The following is a 27,573-nucleotide window of genomic DNA, read 5'->3' as shown; positions in this document are numbered from 1 at the left end:
CCCCACTGAGCAGTCGACGCCGTCCTGCAAGGTCGCTAGCAGTTGGATTGAACTTTGATGGTTGTGACTTGGGCTTTCTCAACTTGGGGTGGGGTGGGGGCTCTCATTACGGCACCCTTTTTCATAGTCAGTATCCTGGTTTAATCTGGAGGGCTCAATTGGTTCAGCTTTAGTAGGGTGCCAGGCCTTCCCTCTGGGTCTTGGTCTGTCAATTCCGTGGAGGCCGGCTCACCGTGTACAGCCCTGGGGGCATTCAAAGTACCTGAGGCATTGCTTCCAGCCTCATCGCAACATAGAAGCCAGACTGGCACCCAAGAGTAACCATCTTTTATTCACATTCTTTTGGAGGGGCCTGCAGCCTCTCCTGCTCTGCTCGAATCCACACGGGGAGACCTGAAGGTCAAGACGCCACTGACCAGAGGGGCATCGCCACCAGCAACTGCTACGGAAGGAGGACACAAGGCAAAACTCAGGGCTAAGTAGCCTGAGCTTCCACCCCCTCCCCTCCCTCAGCCCCAGGAGTCCAGGTGCCAACCATGGCCCTAGCCTTCCCCTTCTGGACTCCCCCTCACCCCCACCTTCCTCTTCCGGTGGAAGGCAGCCTTGCTCTTGTCAACGTTGATCCGAAGGGGGATGCCGGCATCCAGGTGGTACAGGTGCTGGGGGCCCCCCATCACCAGGCGGTTCTCCCCGAGCTCCAGCGACAGCCCCATGGCCCCGTCCTAGGGATAGGGAAGAGGGAATCAGCGCCAGGATGGCGTACCGGGGCCCTTGGGACACAGGGTCTTGACTGGTCTCACCTGCGGGAGCTGGTCACTGGGGGCTTCCCTGAAGCCCTCTAAGGGAGTGTCAGTGTTACAGACTGGATCATGTCCTCCCCACCAATATCTTTGGTGAACTTTAACCCCTGTGCTCGTGGCAATGGTGGGGCAGTGGGCTAGGCCCTGGGTGACTAACCACAGGGGCAGACTGCTCCGAGAGAGGGTGAAGCTTTCAGCTCCCGTAAAGAGTTCCAGCCTGGGAAGCCCACAGAGGCCGGTATACCCTGCCCTGCAGGTGCACTGAGAGCCAGCATTGACTCGATGGACGTGAGCTGCGTTTTGAGGGTTATTTGTCAAAGGAAGCCTGGTGTGGGGGGCGCGGGGGGGGGTGCTAAGTACTAGGTGGACTGCTAACCACGAAATGGGCAGTTTGAACTACCCCCCCTTTGTTGCCCCAAGAAAGACAAGGTTGTCTGCCTCCCTAAAGGTTGACAATCTCAGCAACCCCCAGGGGTGGGAAATGGAGGGCCGGGAAGAGCGTGTATACGGACACATTCCTTATTCCCATCATCAAGAAGCAGCCGGGATGCCTTCACACATATGAGTTAGAGAAGAGTCCCAGTCACCTTCTCCTAACTAAAAACCACCCCCACAATGGCTATGATTCCTGGTTATCATCCCATATGACACCGGACTTTTTCCATAGAATAATGAGGCAGGATTAGGGGCGTGGGGTGGGGGGGTATCTAAATCAATCTCCTTAAGATAGGAAAAGTACAGATTGGACAAGCCAAGGCACAGAGAGGTGCTATGTGGAAACATCCCAAGAGGCCCAAGAGACCAGGGCATTCCCTCGGAAACGAGAGCCTTCCCCTAGGGCCAGCAGAAGGATTGGGGCATCTGACTTCCTGAACTGAGAAAAGACAGCCATCTCTTCCTCAATGTCGCCCAAATGAGGCACTTCTGTTAGAGCAACAGCAGCAGAGACAAGAGGGCGAGCCCCAGGGCATGGTGGTTAAGTGCTTGCTTGCTAGCCCAAAGGTCAGTGGTTCGAGCCCACCAGCTACTCCCAGGGAACAAGATTCAGCAGGCAGACAGCTACTGTAAAGAAACTGCCCAGAAACCCCATCAGGCAGTCCTACTCTGTCCTGCAGGGTCACTCTGAGTCCCAGTTAACTTGGTGGCAGTGAGTTAGCTGACTAAGACACACGACGAGAAAGTTGTTTTGGCCCAGGACCTGAGCTAGCCCCCATCTGCTCCCCCTCAGAAACCTAACCACCCCACCACCCCTTTGGTGACCACTTACCAGCTTGGGGAGGTCAATTTCGGCCAAGAGGAGGTCAGGACTCTCCAGCCAAAGGCTCAGCTGAGGCCTCTCCGGCCTGGAAGGAGCAAGACCCACAAAGGAGCCAGGTCTTAGCCAGGGCTGTTCCTTCTGACTGGCATGCTGTTCCCAGCCTTCCTCCACCCTTCCTGCATGGCTGTCCAGGAGGCCCCATCCCCACCCTGGCTCCGCAGTTTCCAGGATGTGGGTGGGAAGAGTGGATGGAGGGAAGGGTTCAGAAGGGCCTTGGGCAGCCCCTGGAGAGCCCTCGCTGCCCGCCAACCTGACCTGGTTTCAGCCACCTGATGGCCTGGCGTGAGTGGACTTTCTAGCTCCTGGATTCGAGGACGCTGCTGAGAACGGATATTCTGCTGGGTAATCGAGCCCAGGAAAGGCCGGTTCTTCAATATGCGCCATTCTGGGGGAGTCAAAGTCAAAGGTCGCCTTGTCCCCGTTCCCTTTGCTCCTTTGGGAGTCTTTTCCCTGGCGGCCTGGGATCTGACCACACCTGCACTGCCCACCCACCAGAGGCCCGCCCAACTGGGGCTATCTCCAATCAACTTTCTATAATTTTGTGATGATGCCCCTTCCCAGCTACCAAGTCCCGCCTCTTATTTAAATACTAGCCCTGACTCCACCTCCCAGAATGCCTGGGGAAGGCCTGCCCTTCCTGAGAGGGTGGAGCCTCCAGGAATTCTCCAGGTACTAGCCCCACCCTCTCAAAGGTCACCCTGCTCACCCACTGCTGGCCCCGCCTCCACTCCCAGGCCCCGCCCCCTCACCCGGATTTAGTTGCAAGTCATATTTGTCCTCCAAGCCTTCCCTGGCAATGGTGATCACCAGCTCCCGCAAGAAATCGCTGTTCTAGGCAAGGAATAGGGTGGAAGGCAGGGGAGCTGCTGGGGCTGGGGAGTGGAAGGCGAGGCTCCGCCCACTCCCCATCCCCATCCCCACCTGTATCCTCCAGTAGAAGTCGCTGTTCACGGCCACGTCATAAGCAGTGCAGCCCTGGCCTTCTGTGGGGAGATAAGGGTGAGCCATCCCACCCCATGCCCTCCATAGGTTAGCCCTCAGGGTTGGCAGCTGCGGGAACCAGAGACACAGGGCCAGTCCTTCTCGCTCAACCCCCTTGATTTCTTCCCACCAGCCTGATTACAGATCTGAGCCAATCATTTTCTCAGGTCCTTGAGTCCCTGGTCCCCTCTGCTCCCAGCCCTCTTTTCTGTCTTGGCCTTCACTAAAACGAAGACAAAGAAACACTTCACTGCCCCTAGTCGATGCCGACTCATAGCGACCCTATAGGACAGGGCAGAACTGCCCCTGTGGGTTTCTGAGACTAATTGGGAGTAGAAAGCCTTGTCTTTCTCCTGAGGGACAGTTAGTGGTTTCAAACTGATGACCTTGGGGTTGGCAGCTCAACTTGTAACCACCACGCCATCGTATCCTTTAAGAGTTATATTCAGCACTGCCTCCTCCTGGAAGCCTTCCCTGACCGGCCCTGCCTGATCAAGGCAGACCTGGGGGGTGGGGGGGGGGGAGTGGAGACTAATGGGTGGAGCTGGCCAAGAAACAGAGCCAAGGTAGATGCTGAGGCAGCTCTCTACACCCTAAGGTGGGCCAGGGCCAGGTGCCCAGGCAATGCCATGGGGGGAAAGGATCAGAGCAGGGGGGGGGGGCGGGGGCGCAGCAATCTCCATAGGTCTGAGAGGTGAATCCTGGGTCTGAGGATCTTGGGCCCCTAGGTCCCCCAAGCACACTGACTTGCATCCAGTTCGGCATGGGGCTCCCCCAGGCTCATGGGGATGCGGAAGCCCGACTGGTCCTCCTCGAGCATGCGCAGCAGCTCATCCTCCGTCACGTCGGCCGGGGGAGGGATGGAGGGCGAGTGGCAGATGTTGATGAACACCTTCCCGTCCGAAGAGTTGGTCTTTATGCAGAAACCTGGTGAGAGTGGCTGCTTTGTCCTGCCCATCTGCCTGGGAACAGCCTCCGCCTCCAACTCTTTGCCAGAGTCGATCCTGCTTTTGCTTCCTTGCTGTACCACCACCACCACTTTGGGGCCTGTCTCCTCTCCTGACAGCTCTTCTCCCCACACCCAGCTCTCTGTCCCCTCTTCTCACTCCCCAGTTCTCTGGTTTCTGCCCTCCCTTCCCTTCCCCTCCCCTGATCTGGGATCTCCCAGCTGCGTTCAGGGTCTCTTTCCTGTTCTCTGCTCTCTCCACCCCCTGCCCTTTGGAGTCTCTGGGCTTCTCTCCTTGGGCTTCTGTCTCTCTCACCTACCTGGCTGTGGTTGGATTGGTGTCGATTCTGGTCTGCTCGACTGGGCTTGCTGGAGCTCCTTGGAGGCCTGTGTGAAAGGAAGGACCTCTGTGATGGGACTCTGTGCTCTCAGACCCCTCACCTCCCCCACCACACACACACACCTCAAGCACACTGACATCAAGTCAATGTCGACTTATAGCGACCCTATAGGGCAGGGTCAAACTGCCCTCTGGGAGTTTCTGAGACTGCAACTCTTACAGGAAATAGTAAGTAAGCCCCAGCTGGTGGTTTAGAACAGCTGACCTTGCAGTTAGCAACCCAACACATAATCACCATGCCACCAGGGCTCCTTCAGATCTCCCAGGTGCCCCTCAAATGTTTGTTGAGCAAGTGTTATCTATGACAGTTGTGGAGATAATATGGAGAATAAATAGGACATGCTAGGTGCCCTCCCTTTGTCCCCCCTCCCTCCAGAAGAACCCCAACGCTAACTTCACTCCAAAAACAACAAAACCATCTCACCATCATTGATTCTGATTCTTGAGACCCTCTAGAACTGCCCCATTGGGTGTCTAGGGTTATACATCCTACAGAAGCTGATAGCCTCGTCTTTCTCCCACTGAGCAGCTGGTGGGTTCAAGAGGTGACATTTGATGGGCAGTGGAGCACTTCAGCACAGTGCACCAGAATTCTAAGAGGACACGCAACTACGTTTCCCATAGATCCTGTCGCCGTCCCAGGGCATTGTGGGAACTGGAGTCTGATTTCTAAGCACAAATTGCCCAAGTCCAGCCAGCCCGCACCTGCAGCAGTAGCTCCTCGAACCGCACGGTCTCCGGGCCCAAGGGCTCGGCCTCGCTTAGCTCGGGCACCAGCAGCTTCGAATCCGCCATGTTCTTCGAAAGAGACCGAGGCACCGACGAGGAAAAGTCTCCGGGATCCGAACTCCGGACCCCACTGCCAGCTTCTTAACCCACTCCGGACACCTACAGTTCACCTAAGAATTCTTTCAGAGACAACAAGGCTATTCCAGGTCGGCTACCGCCCTTAAATCGGTTCAGAACCGAAATTAGATCAACTTCTGGCCTTCAGTCCTAAACGTGTGAGAGAAAGGCACACTTCCGGTCCTTGGGTAACCATGGTGCCTGAAGATGCCACACTGTCGACCGCCCAAAAAGGCCTCACTCGTGCGCCATCGGTCCACTGCCGGCCAATCACCTTTCAAGTCTGAAGCCACGTGTCTCGCTTCGACCAATCAACAAGGAGACCTGATGGGCCTCTTCCGGTTTTCTGCCACACTTCCGGTTCTTCCAGCAGCCAATTCCGCCCACGCTCGGTGCCGTCGGGGCTGCTCCAATGAACTTTGTCTCTGAGCTAGATTCGGCTCCCCACGAGAAGTTTCTGGATAGACGCTGCATTTCCTGTCACCAGTGGCAAGAAAGCACACGAATGCCCCATTCTTTTAAATCCAGACTCTTCCTAATTGCAGGTGCCCCGCGATTGGGATCCCAGCACGCCGCTGCGCATGCTCCAATCTTTGGTCCCCGCGAGGGCCACTAGGTGGCGCTCACGGACCCTAAGGCGGGGAAAAGGGCGGAACTCGTGTTACCCACCCAGTCGCTCCGCCCTCTCGTTGGTCGCACCCCTCTGAGTGGCGGGGGTGGTGCCGCCCTTTGGACCGCGAGGTTCCTCGGGGCAGAGCGCCCCTCAGTCCTTTCAGGAAAGCGGCTCGGGCGAGTGATGGCTGAGACGCGCGCAGGGCCACAGATCCGAGAGATCTTTAACACCATGGAGTACGGACCGGTGCCCGAGAGTGACGCATGCGCACTGGTGAGGGCCTGCTCAGGCCGGCGCTGCCCTCTCCCTCTCTTTCCAGCCCCCCTTCTTCCCCGGGAGCCCGTTTGGGGGCGCTGACTCCCGTGAGCCACCGCGGCAGCGCAGACGCTCCGCCCTTCTTGGATGCTGCGCTTCCCGCCACCACTGGCGGACGTCCCGAGGGTTTTCGCGGTTGCTGGGGTTTTAGCTCTTTAACCTATTCGTGAGATCGTTCGTACCTCTGCTGTTGATGATCCTTAAGTAGGGCCTCCCGGGGGGGGGGCCTTAGGCTCTTCGTAGGGCGTCCCCAACTCCTCAGAACCTCCCGTGACACCCCAGAGACGTTACCAAATTTCTCTGGGGGCTCTCATGAACCCCTCCTTATATCTCACTACCGGCCCATCGATTCCAACGCTAAGGACAGAAGAGAACTGCCTGACAGGCTTTGAGACTGTCTTTCAGGATATAGACAGCCTCATGTTTCTCCCAGGGAGAGGCTGATGTGTTTGAACCACTGACCTGACGCCAGCAGCCTGACACACATTGCCTGAATCCTCGTATTTTCCATGACCTCCCAGAATTTAGCCCCCCCCCCCGGGGGGGGCCCACCTTACAATTCCTTGTGTGTGTGTGTGTGTGTGTGTGTGTTGGGGGGAGGTTGGGGGGATTCTGGAAACCCTTCTGGTGCTCCCATGATTCCACAGGGCCCTCAGTACTTGGGGGGAGCTCCTATGTTCCCTGGGGGAACCCTAGAATGTATGAAGACTTTTCATAATTACCGACAGCCCCTCAGAATACCCTCATGGGACTCCCATGATCCTCCCAAAACTCATCCAGTCTATTCTAACTCAGAGCGACCCCATAGAACAGGGTCAAACTGTCCCTGTGGGTTTCCGAGACAGTTAGCTCTGCATGGGAGAGCCCCGTGTTTCTTCCAAGGCCCTTTAAATTCTTCATGTGGCTTTGATTCCCTCCCTTGATTCCTCAGAAAGTCCCTGAGGTGCCTATGATCTCTCAGGGTACCCCTCCTTTTCCCCATCCCACATGGTTTCTGTAAACAAGTAGGGTCTCTGGAAGGTTCTGTCATCCCCTAAACCCAGTGCCCTCGGGTGGATTCCAACTCATAGCAAGTGACCCCATATGATAGAAGACAACTCCTTAGTGTTTTGAAGCCTGTAAATCTTGACTGGAGCTGGCAGCCTCATGAAGCCTTGAGGGTCCCCCAAAGGCCCCCCAGAACCCACTCCTAAGAAACTTGAGTGTCTCTTGAGTGAGGAGGAGAACAACCACCAAAAATCATTCACTGCCATCGAGTCGATACCAACTCAATGCCTCTGTATAGGACAGGGTCAAACTGCCCCTGTGAGTTTCTGAGAATAACTTGTTCCCGGAGCAAAAGTCTCCTCTTTCTCTCAAGAACAGAGCCAGGGGAAAGCCATGAGCTGAGGGATTGGAGCGGCTTTGAGTGTCAGAGAGAAGTCCCCGAGGTCATGTGGGAAACAGACTGGTGGACTAGAAGCAGGAAGGAAGCTAGAGCTGTGGTCTCAGTGGGAGACAGCGAAATGGCAAGTTTGGTTTCAACAATGGTGGCGGAGAGGAGTCTGGGGACAAGATTCGGGGACTTGGAGTTCTTGAGGTCTGGCCTTATGACTGAGTAGAGGTTTCCCAGGTGGTGAATCCCGGAGGCCCAGAGGTGCCGGGAAATGTGGTCAGTTGTAGCCTGGTGAGACTGTGTGGGACCAGGGGACAGCCAGGGACATGTGCAGGAATCAGACAGTAGTACTTGGGCCTGCGCCTCAGGCTGATTGGGCTGGTCCCAGAGACCTGGGATCCCAGGGTAAAAGGGTCATGGAGCAGTGGGAGGGGCAAGACTATCTAGAGATAGATGAACCAGGAGAGGATGTGGGACCAGAGTACACTTGGAGGTTGGCTAAAACTCAAACCAGACTTATTGCCATGGAGTCCATGCTGATTCCCAGGGGCTGTAGAACAGGGTGGAACTGCCCCTGTGAGTTTCTGAGACAGGAGTAGAAAGCTCCGTCCTTCTCCTGAGGACGGGCTGGTGGTTTCAAACTGCTGACTTTACAGTTAGCAGCCCAGTGCATGTAGCCACCACACCGCCAGGACTCCCAGAGGTCAGCTACAGGTAGAATATCCTAGAAATTGCAAGACTGTATTGTTTTTGTATGATACTGCCCATTTGGCCTTGACGGTGACACCCCCCCCTCCCTGTGTGTTAGAGAAAGTGACATTCCATAGGATTTCAATGACTGATCTCTTTAAAGTTGATCGCTAAACCTTTCTTTCTCTTGTTTAAAAAAAAAAAAGGTAAGCTTTTTGTACTGAGAGTTGGGTGAAGGATTACAGAGCAGATGAGTCTACCATTCTAGAATTTCTAACATATGTTGTTTCATGTCACTGATTCCATGTCATCTCCTGGCCAACTGTCACATTTTAAAAACCCCACCAAACTTCACTGCTGTTAAGTCAGGTCTAACTCATACCGACCCTGCAGGACAAGGAAAGATCTGCCCCTATGAGTTTCCAAGGCTGGAACTCTTTCATGGGAGTAAAATGCTTTCTTTCTCCGGCTTGGTCGCTGGTGGTTCTGAACTGCTGACCTCGCAGTGAGCAGCCCAGCGCGCAACCCACTGCACCACCATGGCTTGAAACAACTGTAAGGGGTACATTGTGATCCTTTTATTGCTAACACACTAGGCAGCGGTTCTCAACCTGTGGGTTGTGACCCCTTTGGGGGTAGAACCCCTTTCACAGGGGTTGCCCGATTCATCACAGTAGCAAAATGACAGGGATGAAGTAGCAACGAAAATAATGTTATGGTTGGGGGGTCACCACCGCATGAGGAACTGTCCGAAAGGGTCCCGGCATTAGGAAGGTTGAGAACCGCTGCGCTGCACTACTAACGGAATGACCTGCAGGGAGGCCAGGCACTCCGCTGCCGGGAGGTCACCATCTTGAAAACCTCCTGCCAACAGATCCACTTCCCACACCGTGTGATACCACCATCCATCTGAATCAATTCCACAGCAAGGAACCAGGGCCACAGACGGAGGCTTGGAGAGAGGAAGTGACCTGCCCAGGGTGGGCACAAAGGCAGAGCCCCGGAGTTCGGGAACCATTGGATTCCGGAGCCCTTGAATCCAGAACCTGGCGTTCCTACCCACCCCCTAACCAAAGGCCCCAGCAAACCTACAAACATGTTTTCCTTGGCCTGCACTCGATTCTGGAAGATGTGCATGAGCGAGCCACTAATTCCAAGTAAACATCCGGGATTCCAGTCTCCCTGGGAAATGAAATCCCAGAATTTGGTAACCTTTGGCTCACATACCCTGACAGAAGTCATTTGAGTCCAACAAGGACCAAGCTTGTCTCTTTAGACAGCACATGACTCCCGGGTTCCCTCAGCCCATCTCTGATTTGGATGACCTGCAGGCATTCTTTAAGGTCTGTCATTGTGTGTACGTGTATGCGTGTGTGTGTACATTTCCAAACTTCCGTAGACCGGAACTCCCATCTACCCATCACTCAGCTTCCAAAACACTCGTCCCTTTATCTACTGTAGCTTCCCTCTTGTTTTCATCTTTCTAAAGTATTTTAAACAAACCCTAGATGCCCTATCCCCCCCGCACACACCACATACTTGAAGCTGCGTTTTCAAAGATATGGGCCCCATCTGGTTGAGCATCGGCGCCATGTTCGCTCTCAACAACACTAGGAGCCCTGGTGGACCCCCCGGGGCAGGCGTTGGGCTGTCAAGCGCAAGGTCAACAGTTCAGATCCACCAGCCGCCCTGAGAGAAAGAGGAGGCTGTCCGCCTTGGTGACGATTTGTTGTTCTCTGGTGTCAAGCCTGATTCAGAGCGTCCGTGAACACAGCAGAAGGAAACTGCGCGGCCCTGCCCCGTCCTCACAGTTGGTCCCTCTGATGTAGCCACTGCGTCCATCCAACTTCGAGGGCCTTCCCTATAGCAGGCCAATATGAGTCAGAATGGTCTTAAAGGCAGGTTTGGTTTATGCACTGAGCTCCTGACCCAAAGGTCAGCCAGCTCCCAGGAAAGACAGGCCTTTCTACGCTTGTAAAGATTTTAAGCTCTCAGAAACCCACAGGGGCAGTTAGATTATGGGGTTGCTGCAAGTCACAATTGATTTGGCAGTGTCGGTGGTGAGTATGGGATTTTTGAGTTTTCTGTGCGTCGTGAATGAGAAGGCGCCAGGTGGGACAGTTAGCCCTCGATTGCTATGCTAAGGGAAAGATCAGAGGTTCAAAGCTACCCACCAACCCCATGGGAGGCTTAACTGTTGATGCAAAGGTTGGTAAAAATTAAGAAACAAGCTGACCGGTGGTAAAGGCAATGGTGACTCATAGAACAGGATGGAGCTGCCCCTGTGGGTTTCTGAGGTCTGTCTTGACGGGAGCAGCAAGCCTCATGCTTCTTCCTCAGCACGGATGGTAGGTTAGAAATGCCAACCCTGAGGTTAGCAATCCCTAATGCATCAGCAAATCCTCTAGAGACCTGAAGCAGGTTAGACCCTGCTACCAGGAGCTGAGGGGAAGAGGTGGGGAAAGCCAACTGCTCAATGGGCCTGTAGTCCTTCCTCATTTGGGACCACGAAAGCATTGCACTGACACATCCTCCTTACCTTGGTGACAGTGGGGGCGGAGGTGTCAAACTAAACACACGTATGTATGTACGTGTGCACATACGTGCTTGGAGGATACGAAGTAGCTGGTGGGAGAGGGACCGGGGAGGAGGCTGGGTGGAGATGGTCACTCTCTCACAGAGTCCAACCTCTTCCAATAGTCTCAAACTCTGTCGGTCCTCCTCTCCCCTGCCCCCCCACCCCACCCCGCAACCAGGCCTGGCTGGACACCCAGAATCGGCAGCTGGGTCACTACGTGAATGGAAAGTGGCTGAAACCAGGCCATAGGAAAACAGTGCCTTGTCTGGATCCCATCACAGGTCTGAGACCCCGCCCCTCCCTAGAGGGCCCCCCCCCCCAATCATTAGAAAATGTGAGTCTCCTTCAGCCAACCCCAGTGCCGCTGCCACCCTGTCTCCAGGCCTCGGAGGGCAGAACACAGGTGGTGGGAAGAGACAGAGATTACAGGTCCTTCCTGATCCCAGTCACCCTAATGACCGTCCTAAATCCCCATAGGTCGGAGGAGGTGGTTAGTGGCAATAAGCCCATTCCTATCCTATTTGGCAGACAGGGTAAACTGAGGCCTGGCGTGGGACTGGGAGACTGCTTTGTTGCCATGGGGTACTCCCAGAGCCTGGAAATCTCAGAGCCCCACCCCAGCTCTGACGTGGGCTCCCTCCTCTCAATCCTCCCACCTGGGCCTCCTCCCTCTTCCCCTCCACCCCCAACTCTTCTCCCCAGGAGACAGCCTGGCCGTTTGCTTCGAGGCACAAGCCGAAGATGTGGTGGCAGCTGTGGAGGCAGCCTGGACCGCCTTTACGGACTGGAGCAGCCAGGCTGGGGCCCAACGGGCCCAGCACCTGACCAGGTGAGATAGCCGAGGGGTGGCCCCCACAGAGGAAGCGGTAGGACTCACCCCCTAGCAGCCACACAGCACTGTGGGACAGACTGTCCCTCACCCTGCGCTCATGGACACGGCCAGCTTGTTCAGACGGCGGTGGGCTGTGCGTGTGTTGCTCTGATGCGAACAGGTGGGACTTCCTGTCTGGGGAAGACTAGGAAGAAAGGCCTGGCTGTCGGCATCTGAAAAGAACCCAAGGGAAACCCGTGGATCACCACAGAATAATGTCCCAGGCAGTTCTAGAAGATGAGCCCTTTGGTGGGGAGAAACTCACACCCCCACTCAAAATAAAGACAACAAAACTCATTGCCATTGAGTTGATCTGACTCGTACCAACCCTGTAGTAAAAATGCCCCTTTTGTGTGTCCAGGGCTGTAAATCTCTGGCAGTGCTTCTCAGCCTTCCTCACGCCGCGACCCTTTAACACAGTTCCTCACGTGGTGGTGACCGCCAACCATAACATTATTTTCATTGCTACTTCATCCTTGTAATTTTGCTACTGTTCCGAAGCGGGCGAATGGAACCCTGTGAAAGGGTCGTTTGACCCCCAGAGGATACACAGGTTGAGAGTCGCTGCTCTACAGGAATAGACAGTCTCAGGAAGCCCCCCACCCCACTTCAGCACAGCTGGTGGATTCAAACCGCTGAGCTTGTGTTTAGCAGACCAGAGCGCAGCCCACTGCGCCAATAGGGCTCCTTTGCCCAGACTGGAAGGCTCTCAAAGTACACGCTGGCTGCAGCACCGAACACCAGCACCTAGACGGTTATGACGAGGGTGCAGGACCCATAGGAGGCCAGCTGGCCACAGCAGCCAGGCTCCTACACCCAGCATGCCTTTGGGACCAACAGATATTTCCCACTCTCCCCTGGCAACGTTTCTAATTTCTTGGGCTCACTGGCGTTGAGCGGTGGGGCCCTGAGCCTGTTTCCCAACACTCTTGGGAATCAGACCCAATTTTCCAGCATCTAGAAGCTCCTGGTGGCTTAGTGGTCACAGGCTGGACTGCTCACTCCAAGGTCAGCAGTTCGAAATCACAAGCCGTGCCAGTGCACACCTCGGAGAAAGAACTCCAGTACAGAACCAGAGCCGGAGGGCCAGCACAGGCGGTGGACACCCGGTCTGATGGACGGTCAGGGCTCAGCAAAGACGAGAGTGGCTTCTGCCTACCGAGCGTTCTACACTCGTTTTCTGATTGACTGTCACTTGTCACGAGCCTTTAGAAGCAGGAGAAAGACAAGGCTTCCTGTGTCTGTAAAGAGTTACAGTGTTCTTGGAATGATTTGATATCTGTATTAATCCCAGTTAATAACAAACAAAAAAGATAAAAGAGTTACAGTCTCAGAAACCCACAGGGGCTAGTCTACCCTATATCACTATGGGTCGGCATCGATTCGATGACAGTGAGTTTGTCTGTTTTCCAACATCTCTGGGTTGGGGGGGCAGGGCTTTCGTGTGACCTCAACCCTTACCCAACACCCTCAGACCTATATAGCGTTTTCCCAGGCCACACCAGTCGCTATGGGGCTAACACTGACTGGCTCCATTAGAGTTAGAGATAACTTGGCTTCATAAGGTTTTCATGGATCATTTTTTAGAATCCCATACATAGCCAGCCGCACCTCCTAAGGTACCTTTGCTTGGGCTTGAGACTTGTGTGAGCAGCCAAGAGCTTTTAACTGGTTAAAGCCAGTGTTTCCTTATTGGACTACAATTCCCATGAATCTCTAGGGTCCTCTGCCTTTGGAACATAGAGGTTGATGCCCCAGGGCCTCATGGGATTTGTATTTCTGGGCCAGCAGGGTACATGCCAGATGATGGGGTCTTTTTGGAACTGACCATTCACCCCTATTCTCGCCCCAGGCTGGCCAAGGCGATCCAGAAGCACCAGAAGCTGTTGTGGACCCTGGAGTCCCTGGCTACTGGGCGGGCTGTTCGAGAAGTCCGAGACAGGGACATGCCGCTGGCCCAGCAGCTGCTCTGCTACCACGCAGGCCAGGCGTACGCCCGTGAGAAGGCGCTGGCTGGCTGGGAGCCTGTCGGTGAGAACCCTGAGTCCCAGCCCCTCGCCCCACCCCATGTCCCGGGAGTGCCCGCCCCAGCCCACCTCGGTGTCTTTCGCAGGGGTCGTTGGCCTCATCCTGCCTCCCACGTTCTCCTTCCTTGAGATGATGCGGAGGATTGTCCCCGCCCTGGCGGTGGGTGAGTGGGCAGTCTGGAGAGAAGGGAGGGGGTGGACAGGGACTCCTGGGTCAGAGGGGGGCCGGCCTATGGGCCTGGACTCCAGTGTCTTGACCTGCCTCTCCCCCAGGCTGCACGGTGGTGGTCCTTGTGCCCCCGGCCTGCCCGACGCCCCTTCTCTTGGCCCAGCTGGCAGGCGAATTAGGCGCCTTCGCAGGCATCCTCAATGTGCTCAGCGGGCCCGTCCACCTGCGCTCCGCCCTGGCCTCGCATCCTGCCGTCCGGAAAGTGGCCTTCTGTGGGGCCGTCGAGGTAGCTGTCTGGCTGGGCGCAGGGCGGACGCTGCCGGGGACGAGCAGCTGCCACCCCATCTGACGTCCACCCCCACCCCCCGGCCGCACAGGAAGGACGTGCCCTCCGGCGAACCATGGCCGGCGCGGGCACGGAGCTGTCCCTAGCCCTGGGGGCAGAGTCGCTGCTGCTGCTCACCGAGACGGCCGACCTCGATTCAGCCGTGGAGGGCGTGGTGGACGCCGCCTGGTCCGACCGCAGCCCGGTGAGACCCCGCCCCCCCGTGCCTCAGTTTCCCCAAAGTGGACTTAACCCCCAAACCCAACTTCAGCACCTTGACTTTTTAAACCTCCCTCCGCTTTCTTTTTTTAAAGTCCTGGTGACTTAGCTAGATGTCTGCTGCGAACAGCTGATTGCGCACGCACGTCGTGACGTGACGTGACTTCTACGTCCGCCACGTGGCTTCCCGCCGCTCTCTGCTGTGCGTTCCAGCCCTGCTCCCCACCCTTCGCAAACTCCGGGTGGCACATGGCGGGCACAGTTCCCGAAAGCTGACTGTGCAGAAGACAGAGAGGGCCCCTGCTCTGTCACCTGTGGTCGCTGTGTGACCCAGGACACCCACCGCAGCAGCAGAGTCACTGCCTTTAACGCCCGAGCCTCCGAGCCCCTGGAGCCCCGGTTTCGGGCAGCCTGGTCCCCCTGCCTCTGTGAGCTCACTGTCCTCCTCGGTTTGGAACCCCGCCCCATCTGCAAGTTGCCGGGCTTCGGGGCCTCCGACCAGCTCTGGGGACCCTGGCCCCTTGGTGTGTCGCTCCCTAAGGCGCTCTGCTTCTGCCTTCTTTGAGGACGGTCCCTAACCTCTACCCTCCTCTATGGGAAGCTGGGTCCTCCAGCATCCTGACACCCCTTTTCCCCACCTCCATCAGGGGGGCCTCCGGCTTCTCATCCAGGAGAGCGTGTGGGATGAGGCCGTTAGGCGGCTCCAGGCGCGGATGAGACGGCTGCGGGCCGGCCGAGGCCTGGACGGGGCCGTGGACATGGGGACCCGAGGGGTTGCTGCGGTTGCCCGGGCTGAGAGCTATGTTCACCAGGCCCAGAGGCAGGGTGCGCAGGTGAGCCGGTCTGAGGGAGGAGGGGCTGGGAGCCGAGGCTTAGGAAGAGCCTGAGAGAGGCGGGGCCTGGACTTAGCACAAGTCTAAGGGAGGCGGGGCCTGGGCTCATGAGTCTGAGGGAGGCGGGGCCTGGGCTCATGAGTCTGAGGGAGGCGGGGCCTGGACTTATGAGTCTGAGGGAGGCGGGGCCTGGGCTCATGAGTCTGAGGGAGGCGGGGCCTGGGCTCATGAGTCTGAGGGAGGCGGGGCCTGAACTTATGAGTCTGAGGGGGCGTGGTCTGGACTCATAAGTCTGAGGGAGGCGGGGCCTGGGCTCATGAGTCTGAGGGAGGAGGGGCCTGGGCTCATGAGTCTGAGGGAGGAGGGGCCTGAGCTCATGAGTCTGAGGGAGGAGGGGCCTGGACTTAAGAGTCTGAGGGAGGCGGGGCCTAGGCTTATGAGTCTAGGGAGGCGGGGCCTGGGCTCATGAGTCTGAGGGAGGAGGGGCCTGAGCTCATGAGTCTGAGGGAGGAGGGGCCTGGACTTAAGAGTCTGAGGGAGGCGGGGCCTAGGCTTATGAGTCTGAGGGAGGCGGGGCCTGGACTTAGGATAAGTCTGAGGGAGGCGGGGCCTGGGCTCATGAGTCTGAGGGAAGAGGGGCCTGGGCTTAAGAGTCTGAGGGAGGAGGGGCCTGGGCTCATGAGTCTGAGGGAGGAGGGGCCTGGGCTTAAGAGTCTGAGGGAGGAGGGGCCTGGGCTTAAGAGTCTGAGGGAGGAGGGGCCTGGGCTCATGAGTCTGAGGGAGGAGGGGCCTGGGCTTATGAGTCTGAGGGAGGCGGGGCCTGGACTTAGGATAAGTCTGAGGGAGGCGGGGCCTGGGCTCATGAGTCTGAGGGAGGAGGGGCCTGGGCTTAAGAGTCTGAGGGAGGAGGGGCCTGGGCTCATGAGTCTGAGGGAGGCGGGGCCTGGGCTCATGAGTCTAAGGGAGGCGGGGCCTAGGCTTATGAGTCTGAGGGAGGCGGGGCCTGGGCTTCAAATAAATCTGAGGGCTGAGGAAGTTGCAGGGAACCTTCCAAACCTGGCACTCTTACCCCCAGGTGTTCCAAGCTGGTGATGTGTCCACAGATGGCCCCTTCTTCCCCCCGACCCTCATCTCTGCCTTGCCCCCAGCAGCCCCCTGTGCCCAGGTGGAGGTGAGCACTTCAGGGTGGGAGATCTCATGCCAGTCCCAAGCCCACACAGCCCAACGCCAGAAGCCCCTGCTCTCGAGGCCCCACCCCTGCCCGAGCACCTCCATGTCCCCTTCCAGGTGCCGTGGCCACTGGTGCTGGCCTTCCCATTCCGCACAGCCAACGAGGCCCTGGCCATGGGCCATGGGCTGCTCCAGGGAAACTGCGCCAGCGTGTGGAGCGAGAAGCTGGGGCAGGCTCTGCAGCTGGGCTATGGGTCAGTCAGCCCCACGAGACACTGGTGGCCGCCAGGATGGCCGAGCCGTGACCTCTCTTTGGATCTCTGCCCACCCCTCTCTCTGGGTTTCTGTCCTCTCTGTGTCTCTGTCTGCGCCCCCACTCGCTGGTCTCTGTCCCCTCCCCCTCCCCTCCTCTTCAGGTCTCTGACCTCTCTCTCTGGGTTTCTGTCCTCCTCTCTGTGTCTCTGTCTGCGCCCCCACTCACTGGTCTCTGTCCCCTCCCCTCTTCAGGTCTCTGACCTCTCTCTCTGGGTCTCTGTCTCTCTCTCTCTCTGGGTCTCTGTTCCCCACTCTCTCTGGGTCTCTGTCCCCCCCTCTCTCTAGGTCTCCGTCCCCCTCTCCTTCTCTCTCACAACTCCATCTCTTCCACAGGCTCCAGGTGGGCACCGTCTGGATCAATGCCCACGGTCTCAGTGACCCTGCGGTGCCCATGGGCGGCTATAAGGAGAATGTCTCTTCCCAGCATGGGGGTCCAGATGTGAGTGCATCCTGCCATCCCCCCACTCCTTTTTGCCCCTCCCCACATCCTCTTGACACTGTCACCTTCACAGGGCATCTGTGAGTATCTGAGGCCATCGGCCACCCCTGCCCATCCGCTCCACTCTCCCGAGAGTCTCAACTGTGACACCTTCGGCCTTCCTGCTGCCTCCGGCCTGCTGGTTGGGCCTGAAATGTTGCCAAGGTAAGCTGTTCCAGGGGCTGCAACTCCCAGAATCCCTGGGGTCAGGGCCAGTTGGTCTGGAGTGTGGATGAGTGAAGGGAGGTTGCTTCTGGTTCCCCCAGGGTCTGGGGTGGTCTCAGAGCTGAGTTGTGGGGTTCCTGTGCCCGGTCTGGTATTGTCCTCACCTCTGAGGCCCTGCCAAGAATCTCAGCTCTCCTGAATGACCATATGAGACCAGAGGCTCATGGCAACAAGGGTCCAGGATCCTCCAGAGGCTCATGGGAGCAGGGGTCTGGGGCTCCCTAGGGGCTTATGGGTGAAGCTTATGAGAACTGGAAGTCAAAGTCCCAAAGATGCTCATGGGCTGAGTAGTTAGGGGTCCCCCAAAGGTTCATGGGAGCACATGGGTATAGTTCTACAGGGACTCAAGAAAGCTAGGGTGGTCCATCCTATGGGAGGGACTTAAGCAGACCCTGACACCAAGACCCACCCTCACCCCTGTCCCTTCCCAGCTCCGTGCCCCGCTATGGATGCTTTGTAAAGGGCCGTTTCCAGGCCCTGGGAGGCCAGAATTTCAGGCCCATCCAGGATTTGTCTGGCACCATCCATGGCTATGTGGCTGAGGGTACAGCCAAGGACGTCCAAGCCGCTGTGGAGGCCGCTCACCAGGCTGCCCCCGGGTAAGCAGGATCACACAGGAAAGCCCAGGCCCTGGGGTGTCGGTACAGGTTTGTGGGAGCCTGAAGACTGGGTGGGCTGTGGTGCCGAGGACCCAGGGTGGGAGCCAGTGGCCTATGAGGTATGGACCACAAGGGGCAAAAGGAGGGCCAGTTGGGAGTCCGGGTGCCAGGGAGCTAGGATTGGGCCCTCTGATCCTTCCCTGAGATAATGGACCTAGAGGCTCAGCCTCGCCCCCAGGGTTGGGGTTGTGGAGAGAGTTGGGCACCTGAGAAGAACCAGGACCAGCATGCTGAACAGCCTCCTGCCCCCAGTGAGCACTATCTCCCACAGCTGGGCGGGCCAGTCTCCAGAGGCCCGGGTGGCCCTGCTCTGGGTCCTGGCAGCTGCGCTGGAACACCGGGAATCTGCGCTGACCTCCTGCCTGGAGAGGCAGGGAAAGGGGCCCGAGGCCGCCCAGGAGGAGGTGAAACGGAGCCTGGAGTGCCTTCGGGAGTGGAGGATCCCCCAGGCCCAAGGCCGCACCCTGCAGGTGAGGTGGGTCTGGAGCTGGCAGGCAGAAAAACAGGACTCTTGGGCTCTGGAATGAGACCGCCCTGGGGCCCACGGCTGCCCCCTGCCCTCCCCCTCAGCGATGATGCGACATGATCATTAACCAGTTTTCCCCTTTGCACCTCAATTTCCTCATCTGTCAAGGGGTGTGCAGCCTGTGCAGAGTCGTGGTTAATTCCACCCCCCACCCCCCACCTCAGAGCAACACCTTAGGGCAGAACAGACCCACCCAGTCATGTGTCCTGGCTGTCATCTTTCTGTGTTCTGTTGAAACCTTTTAATTGTTCATGAGGCACAGGTCTGGAGAGATCACCAGTCTTCTATCTAACAGTTCCTGCACATTTTGTTTCCACTCAGCCTCTGCAAGCCCTTCCACACGTATCACCATTTCTCCCGCTCCCTCCTCCTTTCCTAACCCTCTGAATTCTGTCTTTGGGTGAGCGCTGCCATCCTGTTGATCTTACACAGTGAAACTAAGGGCCGTAGCCCCCGGGGTCCCACCAGTCTCGGTCTGACTCGGTCTCTCTTGTGGTCCTCAGTTTGTTCCACATTTTCCTCCTCTAAGACCTTATAAGGTGCCGGTCCCTCTCAGAGTGGTTGGTGTCTGGCCCACCGGGCACCATCTAGTTCTTCTGGTCTCAGGGCCGTGGAGTCTGACGTTTGCCTGGCCCATTATTCCACTGGACTGGTTGATTTCATGAGTCGTTTACATTTCTTCACACTTCTTTCCTTGGGATGAGCAGAGACAGACCAGGGCTTGCACTGCAGATAAGACCTCAGGCATTACTCACCTGTGTGTGACTCCGGGGAGACTAGAGAAATAAATCCGTAGAAGCTTATATGTGTATAAGAGAGAGTTTTATATAAAGCGTAATTGTACGTTAAGAAAGCATCCCAACCCAGTCCAGTCCAAGCCCATAAATTCGATATTAGCCCATATGTCCGATACCAATCTATAAAGTTCTCTTCAGACTCAGGAAACCCATGCAATGAAGCCGAATGCAGGAAGATCACAGGCCAGTGGATGGGAAGTCTGGTGGATCCAGTGGTGTTGTAAGCATCTCAGCGCTGGCAGGGGTCTCCATGTGGCTTCTCCAGGTCCAGGGTTCTGGCTGCATCAGGGTAGGTCCATGTGGCTTTTCCTCAAAAATGTCTTGTAGGGAGTGAGCCTTGTCCGTAGAGAGTTTCCAAGGAAGTAAGTCGGTTGAGAGAAGTGTCTCCTGCCTCCAAGAAGGAATTATTGGATTTCCCAGAATTCTCAGGAGAAGGCTGTGCCCACACCGGCCTCATTGGCTGTGACCCGATGGACAGACTAGACTCCCCACCTTCACTCTGAATCCTCTCCAATCCCAAATTGACACCAGATTATGGAACAACCACATGACCCAAGTGGAATGTAGAGCATTGCCTTTGTGTTGGACTGGATTGACTAGAGAGACAAATCCAGGGACACTTTTATGTGTAAGAGAAAGCTTTCTATTAAGAACTAATTAGATATCAAGCAAACATCGCAGCCCAGTCCAGATCAAGTCCCTAAGTCCAATACTAATCTGTAAGCCCCTCTGCAGACTCACACAGCCACATGCGGTGATGCAGAATGCGGGAGCATCACAGGCCGGTGGGTGCAGTGTCTTGTGGATCCAATGGCAGTGGTGGCCTCACAGGGCTCTGGCCGCTTCCAGTGTGGCACTTCAACAGGAAGGTGACGGCCGAGGGAGGGAGGAAGGTCCCCAGGACCCTCCTTATGAGAAGGCCACACCCACAAGCACCAAGCTGTGATCTGATTGACAGGCTAGATCTACCCTCTATCGGGTTGACGCGAACTTATGTAACTACCGCAGTCTGTGGGAACTGTTACTGGCCTATCATCTCTCGGTATTTTTCACATGAAGCCACTGGGCAGGTTGGTACCACCAACCTGTGGCCACGGAACACTTAGTCACGGCACCACCAGGACCCCTGGCTTGACCAGCAAAGGAATTCAGTGGGCGGTCATCCTGATTGCAACCATGCTACTTTTGTTTGCTTGTTTGTTTGCTTAACCTAGTGAAAGCAAGCGGGAAAGATATTTGACAGGTTCTGCAGGGTGTGCTGCATGCTGAGGCTTGTTTCGTTGCTGTAAGTGAACAGACCACGCTCAGTCCTTGGATACTGTCAATGCTGACTCAAAGCAGCCCTGTCGCACAGGGTAGAAGTGCCCCATCATGCCCGCAAGGCGGTAGGTTGTGACAGGAGTGGAGTGCTAGCCCACATCTTTCTCCCACGGAGTCCCTGGTGGGTTCAAACCACTGGCCTTTCGTGCACGCTAGTGAGCCGCCAGGGCTTCTGTATCCATGACTCATAGCCATCTCATGTCCAACTCCCGCCGGGCTTATGTAAAGATGTGGGGTTTAAGCTGACAGGGTGGGTCAGGTATCAGCGAAATATTGGCAAGGTTCCCCGTTTAGATGTATAACAGTCTCTCCTTGTAAGCTAAGTGCCTTCAGGAGAAAAATAAACAGCTGTGTGGGTCTGGGTTGCCTAGAGAAACAAATCCAGAGACACTCACATGTGTCTAGGAAAGAGCTTTCTATCAAAGAGTGAATGTATACTAAGAAAGCAGCCCAGCCCAGTCCAGATCAAGTCCGTCAGTCCGATATTAGCCCATAGGTCTGATATCAGTCTGTAAATTCCTCTTCAGACTCACACAACACATGCAATGACACCGAATGCAGGAAGATCACAGGCCAGTGGGTGCAAAGTCTTGTGGATCCAGTGGTGGTGGAAGCATCTCAGCACTGGCGTGGGTCTCCACGTGGCTCCTCCAGCTCCAGGGCTCTGTCTCCATCATCGTAGCTCCATGTGTCTTGTCGTCAGGACGACAAAGCAGAGTGTAGGTCTGGCCTCTAGTGAGCTAGTTTTCTCCGTGGCACCTCCAGAGGAGGTCATCAAGCTGCGACCTGACCACCCCTTCACTCGTCAGCGTCTCCAGTTGACACCAGATTATTGTAACTACCACAAAAGCAAACCAGAAACCCCTCAGTGTCATAGAATCGATTCCGACTCACCGCAACCCTCTAGGACAGGGCAGAACTGCCGCGGTGGGCTTTCCAGGCTGTAAACCGTTAGGGGACAGAAAGCCTCTCATCTTTCCACCTTTGGGGTGGCCGGTGAGTCTTCACCTTCTGGTTAGCATTCCAGTGTGACATCCACTCTGCCACCAGAGCTCCTCTTCGTGGGGAAGGCCCTGTCACTTCACCTTTGCTCCATGTCAGGGTGAAGGGGGTCCTGTTGAGGTGTCTTCCTTCAGTGTTTGAGGTTCCTTGGTCTGATACCAATCTATAAATTCCTCTTCAGACTCACGCAACACATGCAATGATGCCGATTGGAGGAAGATGACAGGCCAGCGGGTGGGAAATCTTGTGGATCCAGTGGCGGTGGGGGCATCTCACATCTCAGCGCTGGCAGGAGTCTGTCTCCACGTGGTTCTTTCAGCTTTTGAGGCTCTGACTGCCGCCAGCCTGTCTCCATGTGGCTTGTCAACAAGAATGTATCGCTGGGAGTAAGTTTTTCTTCCGCCTCCAGTGAGCTGTTTTTCTCCTTGGGGACTCCAAATGAGGTCATCAAGCTGCGATCTGATTGACAGGCTAGACTCCACCCCTTTGCTCTTAATCCTCTCACATTGACAACACATTATGTAACTACCACACCCATCACCCATCCTGCTCGTCCTCAGTGCAGACCATTTGAAAACATTGATCCGACTGCTAGATGGGCGCCCGTGTAGGATCAAGCTCAGAATGCCCACGAGAGGCTTTCCCTAAGCGACGCTCATGTGCAGAAACATCTTCATCTCTTTCTGGCGTGTCATTCCATCTCGTGCTACCTCTGTCTTCTCAGGGAAAGCTTTAGGGTTGGCATCTAGGGGCTCTTTAGCTGTTGATTTACCTTTCTCTAATAATTCCGTACCAGAAGGAAAAGTATTCGCTTTTAGAGTTAAATATCTTTCTCGTGTGTGTCTATCTTGCTACTTTCCTCCATGGATAGACTTCCCCCTTCTCTGACTAACATGTTTATAGATTAGTTTACATCCAGGTTCCTAGGTTTTCACCAGTGGTTTAAGTTTTTGGCAGATTTTTCTAGGCGTTTCACAAGGGTTAGGAAATTGCTGTCCTAGAGCACCAGGTTCCACTTGTAACCAGAGAGAAAAGGCAGCCTGAGGGAGCGTATCTCACTCCTCCGGGCATCTAACCTCAAAAGGCATTTCCGGAAAGACTGCTCTTTCGTTGATTAGAGAAGATAGGAGGTCCGGAGAAAGCCTGGTCAGGAGCCGAAAAACATCGAGCGGAGCCCCAAAGAGAGGCAGCCAGCACAGCCGCAGATGCGAGAACGACAGAAACAGGTGGAGCGTGGATTTGACGTGGCAGCTCCCTGTTCTGTCTCGTTAACGTTGTATCCTGCCAGGAAGCAGAATTCCTCCCTCTTGATGTCCTCTAGACACCTCGAAATGCCATGCCATTGAGCTTGCTCGCCCCGGAGCCCTTCTTTACTCCCCAGCCTGGCCTCGTTCAGGTGCCACCAAACAGGTCAAAATAGCTGCAGCCGCGGCCCAAAATGTTCGTTCATGTTTGAAGCCAGAGCCCTGTATTGCTTCTAAATGGTGTTTCCCAAGGAGCCCTGGTGGTACTGTCCAGTAAGTAGTGGCATATTCACGCCAAGGTTGGCAATGCCAACCCACCAGTGGCTCCGTGGGAGAAGGGTAAGGGCATCAGAAACCCCCGATAGGGTCGCTGTGAGTCAGACTCATGGCATCACCCTCTTGCCAGGGATAATAAAACCTGAGTGTCCATCCAAGTGACTGGTGCCTCAAAGGCTAATTAAATGTTTTTAATCCTTCTGTCAGGGCCTCTAAAATTAAATTCTTGATAGTGGTCACGCTGCCGGGTTCTGGAGTCCTGATTTGCTTTAACCAGCCCAGCTGGAGGGGGGGGGGGGTTGTCTGAGGACCCGCAGGCAGCCTCAGAGTTTGACCCTTGCTCTGTACCAGTTCATCCTGGTATAGGAACCGTGTAGATCAGTGGTTCTCAACCTTCCTCGTGCCGAAACCCTTTCATACAGTTCCTCATGTTGTGACCACCCCAACCTTAAAATTACTTTCATTGCTACTTTACCACTGTCATTTTGCTACTATGATGAATTGGATGGCTCCTGTGAAAGGGTCGTTTGACACACACACCCCCTCCCCAAAGGGATCGCGACCCACAGATTGAGAACTCCTGGTTTCGATGGTCTCCACCAGGACCCAAGAGGTCTTCCTGGGCCCACAGACCCTGCAGCTTGCAGGCTTTGGACTAAATATACTGGCACAGACTTTTATTTATTTATTTTTGCTTTGGATGAATTGATTTTCTTTCAAGATCATTTTAAGGGGGGTTCTTTTAGCTCTTAGAACAATGCATGGACACAGATTTTTTTAAGTCTTGCAGGAAAACAGCAGAGATCTCTGAGACATCTCAAAGAGCTGGAAGGCCAAGAAACAGGGCATGGAATTCAAGGGGCGATTGTACTGGAGAGGAACCCCTGAGACTGGCTCAGCTGGTGAAGGAACCTGGGTCCTCACGCCCTCAGGGGGTTGCTGCAGGCCACGTCCCTTCACCACCCCCACCCACAATTCTGACACCAGAAATGTCACAGAAGAAAATGGGCAGAGTTCTGTTAGAATAAAGCAGGCTTCCTGAAGACTTCGAATGGGGCGCCATGCTGGAGCCAGAGAATGGTTTATGTACAGAAGTGGTGGGCCCTGGCAGGCCGTGTTCTGATTGGCTGATAGACACAGAGCTTTGCATAATCCTAAATTTATCCTGAGACACTCTCCCCCCGATGTTTCATCCGAAAGATCATAACTATGTTGACTTGTTTCTGTGCTCTGCAGACCTATGGGGAGGTGGGGCAAGACAAGCGTTTTATAAAATTGTTTCAGAGAGAAGAAAAGCTTTCAAAGGTCAGGTGTTTGCCCAGAAAGGAGTGGGCGGTAGGTTCCCAGACTGCCCTGACCACCTCCATCTGCTAAGGGCAGGTAACTGGCAAGAGCCCAGCCTGGCCAAACCTATCCCCATCGGGTCAAGGCTGGCTCAGAGCAACTTGAGGAGACTGGCAGTAGAACCGTCCCCCTTTCCAAGGCTGTATGTCTTCAGAAGCCGACAGTCCCATCCCTCTCCCCCAACAAGAGTCCAGGCTACAGGTAAAAAACCAGACGTAAGGCGAAAAGTAGAAGGGTCCGTGGTAAAAGAGTCTAATCCAGACCTGGCTCTGCCAACTCAGGCTCCACACCTCAGGTGCACACGCTTGTGCGCACGGTCTTGTTCACACGTCAGTGGCAGAGCTGGGATTCGAACCCAGGCAGTACAAACCCTCCCCCCTGGTGGTTTCATAGAGGAAACGACAGGGTTGGCAGGGATGGAAGGAGCAGAGGGCGGTGGAGAAGGCTCTGCAGAATCTGCCCTTGACCTCCAGCTTGGTCCTTAGGCCACAGGACTGCGAGGCCCTGTGCTGCAGCTGCAGGAGCCTCTGGGCGTACTGGCCATCATGTGCCCGGATGAGTGGCCACTGCTTGCCTTCGTGACCTTGATGGCTACCTCCCTTACCTACGGCAACAGCCTGGTCATGGTGCCCAGTGAGGATTATCCACTGCCTGCCCTGGAGGTGTGCCAGGTACCTATGACCTTCCTGGGGGGAGGGGAGACAGGTAGGTAGGGAAGGTGCCATGAGGCCAACTGGGCGTTCGGTTCTCCCCCGCCACACCCACACCTAGCCTTGAGTAACGTCCATCCCTCACTCCTTAACCCAATAAGCATGCCCTCTAGACCCAGACTCTTCCCAAGTTCAAGGCCCTGGTTCTACACATCCCCCCCACCAGGGGAGTCCCATGATCATGCCCCTGATATTCACCCCTCCTCCAACCCCCATCCCCACCCTGGGTTGTCTCACTAAATACTCCCCCAGACCTGGACTGCCCCCTGCCCTCCTCCAGGAGATCGCGGACCTGTTCCCAGCCGGCCTGGTGAACGTGCTGACGGGGAGCCACGATCATGTGACACGCTGCCTGGCCTTGCACCAGGATGTCCAGGCCCTGTGGTATTTCGGATCTGCCCAGGTACCTTCTGTCTTGCCCTCTGCAGTCTCTTAGACCTCTTTCTCGTCTTTCTTTAGGGCCACGTAGCCCCGCCCCTTAAGTGCTCCTACTTCTAAGGGGGAAGGTGAGGTTCCCAAGCCCTGCCTTTTGAGGACACTGTGTTCCTAATGGAGCTCTTCCTAGCAACTGCCCGGAGAGCGAGCCCAGCCCCCAAACACACCCTCATTAGACCCAAACAACTCAAAACTAACTCTTGGCCATCCAGTTGATCCCGACCCTTGGCTTAGCCAGCCTTGAGACAGGATCGAACCGCCCCTCTGGGTTTCCGGATCCTGTACCTCTTCCCCGGATCAGAAAGCCTGGTCTTTCTCCCGATGAGTCTGAACTGCCCACCTTGTGGTTGGCAGCCCGGCAGGTGACCACGGTGCCTCCGGGGCTTCATCTCTCATTGGTCAGTCAGCTGCTGAGCACTCCTACACCCCAGCAAAAAGAGTTGGTCTCCCCGCCACGCTCAGTGAGAGCTTTGGCCCCGTGAATGTGGGCAGCTGGTGTGGAGGTCAAACCCCGGCCAGGAGGGTCCACCCCTTCCCCGCCAGCATCTGAGAGGCTCCCTTGCCAGACTTTACTGCCCCCGCGTCCAGAGTCGGGGCCCTAGTTACCCAGGAAGCAGCTGCTTAGCAAAGGACCTAGCAGAAGGGCTGACCCATCCTCTTCCTCTTCCCCACCCCAGGGCTCCCAGTTCGTGGAGTGGGCCTCTGCAGGAAACCTCAAGTCAGTGTGGGTGAACCAGGGTGCCCCGAGGGCCTGGGATCAGGAGGCCCAGGGGGCCGGCCTGGAGTTCAGGCTTCGGGCATCTCGGACCAAGACCCTGTGGCTGCCCATGGGGGACTGATGTGTCTGCCCACACGGAGAGAGGAGAGAGAACCCCGGATAAGTGACGCCGCTGGGAGCACCCGCTGATCATGGTCCCCTTGCCCACCAATAAACCTTCTGGCTGCCCCTGGCTGTACTTCTTGACAGGGACGGAGGGAGGGAGAGAGGGAGCCGTGCTTCTGGGCTGCTTGAGGCTCTTGTAAGATTCAGTACAATAATACAGCGTTTGTGACATAGACCTAGCGGCCCCTGAGGACCCTCAGACAGGGTCAGATCCGTCCGCCGGTCTTGGCTCTCAGTTAGATGACCAGCTGCCACCGTCTGCACCGTGCCTGCGGCCACACAGCACTTCAGGGTACACAGTGGTGTGCCTGTTAATCAGCTCTGCGAAGAGGGGAGAAAACAGTCCTGATGAGGCACTTACTGCCCATTTCTGCGGTGTAAATACTGTGTCCACTGGTGTGGTAGTACTTCACACCAGACTAGTCCCCAGGAACTGGAGATGAAGAAGTCTCAAGTGTCCGACTCCTCCGAGATAGCCTTTAAATACAGAGCATGGCCCAATCACCCCCTTTACTAAGGCTGGAGCTTTCTCTCATCCTGTTGCTTAACGGATGATGCACCCCGAAAGGGGCAGTGGCCACAGGCATATGAAATCCAGACATATGCCGCATAAGGGATTCTGGCTGGAAGGGCCATATGAGGAGGTTCCCCCCCCCCAAAAAATGGAATTTATTTTATCAAAGCTTTGTATTTAATTTTTTTTTTTTTTTACAAAACAACTTTATCACCTTCCAAGTTCTCACCGTGACACTTAATAACACTTGTCAAATCTGTGATTCCTTCTTGGAAACATTGTTAAAACTCATCTGTTTGATGGCTGACAGCAGCTCTCCCGCGTTTTTTTCTCCACCTCATCTACGTCATCAGATTACTGCCCTTTCAT

At 55.7% G+C, this 27,573-nt stretch overlaps 2 protein-coding genes across 3 annotated transcripts; one reads left to right on the top strand and one right to left on the bottom strand.

Moving 5' to 3' along the window:
• Positions 1-310: 310 nt before the first annotated feature.
• On the bottom strand, positions 311-6,226 carry PIH1D1 (PIH1 domain containing 1). Of its 2 annotated transcripts, none has more exons than XM_075536779.1 (9): positions 5,961-6,226; positions 4,366-4,432; positions 3,847-4,026; positions 3,040-3,101; positions 2,868-2,949; positions 2,374-2,503; positions 2,068-2,143; positions 579-722; positions 311-442 (listed from the first exon to the last, which is right to left on the bottom strand). In XM_075536779.1, the coding sequence occupies exons 1-9, from the start codon at positions 6,135-6,137 to the stop codon at positions 401-403; spliced, it is 960 nt and encodes a 319-aa protein (XP_075392894.1). In that variant the 5' UTR covers positions 6,138-6,226; the 3' UTR covers positions 311-400. The 2 variants fall into 2 exon arrangements, with proteins under 2 accessions (XP_075392894.1, XP_075392895.1); XM_075536780.1 differs by lacking the exon at positions 5,961-6,226 and adding an exon at positions 5,151-5,951.
• Positions 5,959-27,010, top strand: ALDH16A1 (aldehyde dehydrogenase 16 family member A1). Its single transcript, XM_075536778.1, has 17 exons — positions 5,959-6,177; positions 11,041-11,143; positions 11,565-11,691; positions 13,586-13,764; positions 13,847-13,924; positions 14,034-14,215; positions 14,307-14,459; positions 15,121-15,306; positions 16,382-16,477; positions 16,594-16,730; positions 17,125-17,230; positions 17,304-17,434; positions 17,926-18,093; positions 18,425-18,623; positions 25,148-25,333; positions 25,653-25,775; positions 26,485-27,010. The coding sequence occupies exons 1-17, from the start codon at positions 6,088-6,090 to the stop codon at positions 26,644-26,646; spliced, it is 2,406 nt and encodes an 801-aa protein (XP_075392893.1). The 5' UTR covers positions 5,959-6,087; the 3' UTR covers positions 26,647-27,010.
• The last annotated feature ends 563 nt before the right edge of the window (positions 27,011-27,573 follow it).

This window comes from Tenrec ecaudatus, chromosome 18 (assembly GCF_050624435.1).
Source record: "Tenrec ecaudatus isolate mTenEca1 chromosome 18, mTenEca1.hap1, whole genome shotgun sequence".
NCBI classification, from domain to species: Eukaryota; Metazoa; Chordata; class Mammalia; order Afrosoricida; family Tenrecidae; genus Tenrec; species Tenrec ecaudatus.
The sequence above is the reverse complement of the archived record's forward strand: the minus strand, read 5'-3'. Positions and strand labels throughout refer to the sequence as shown.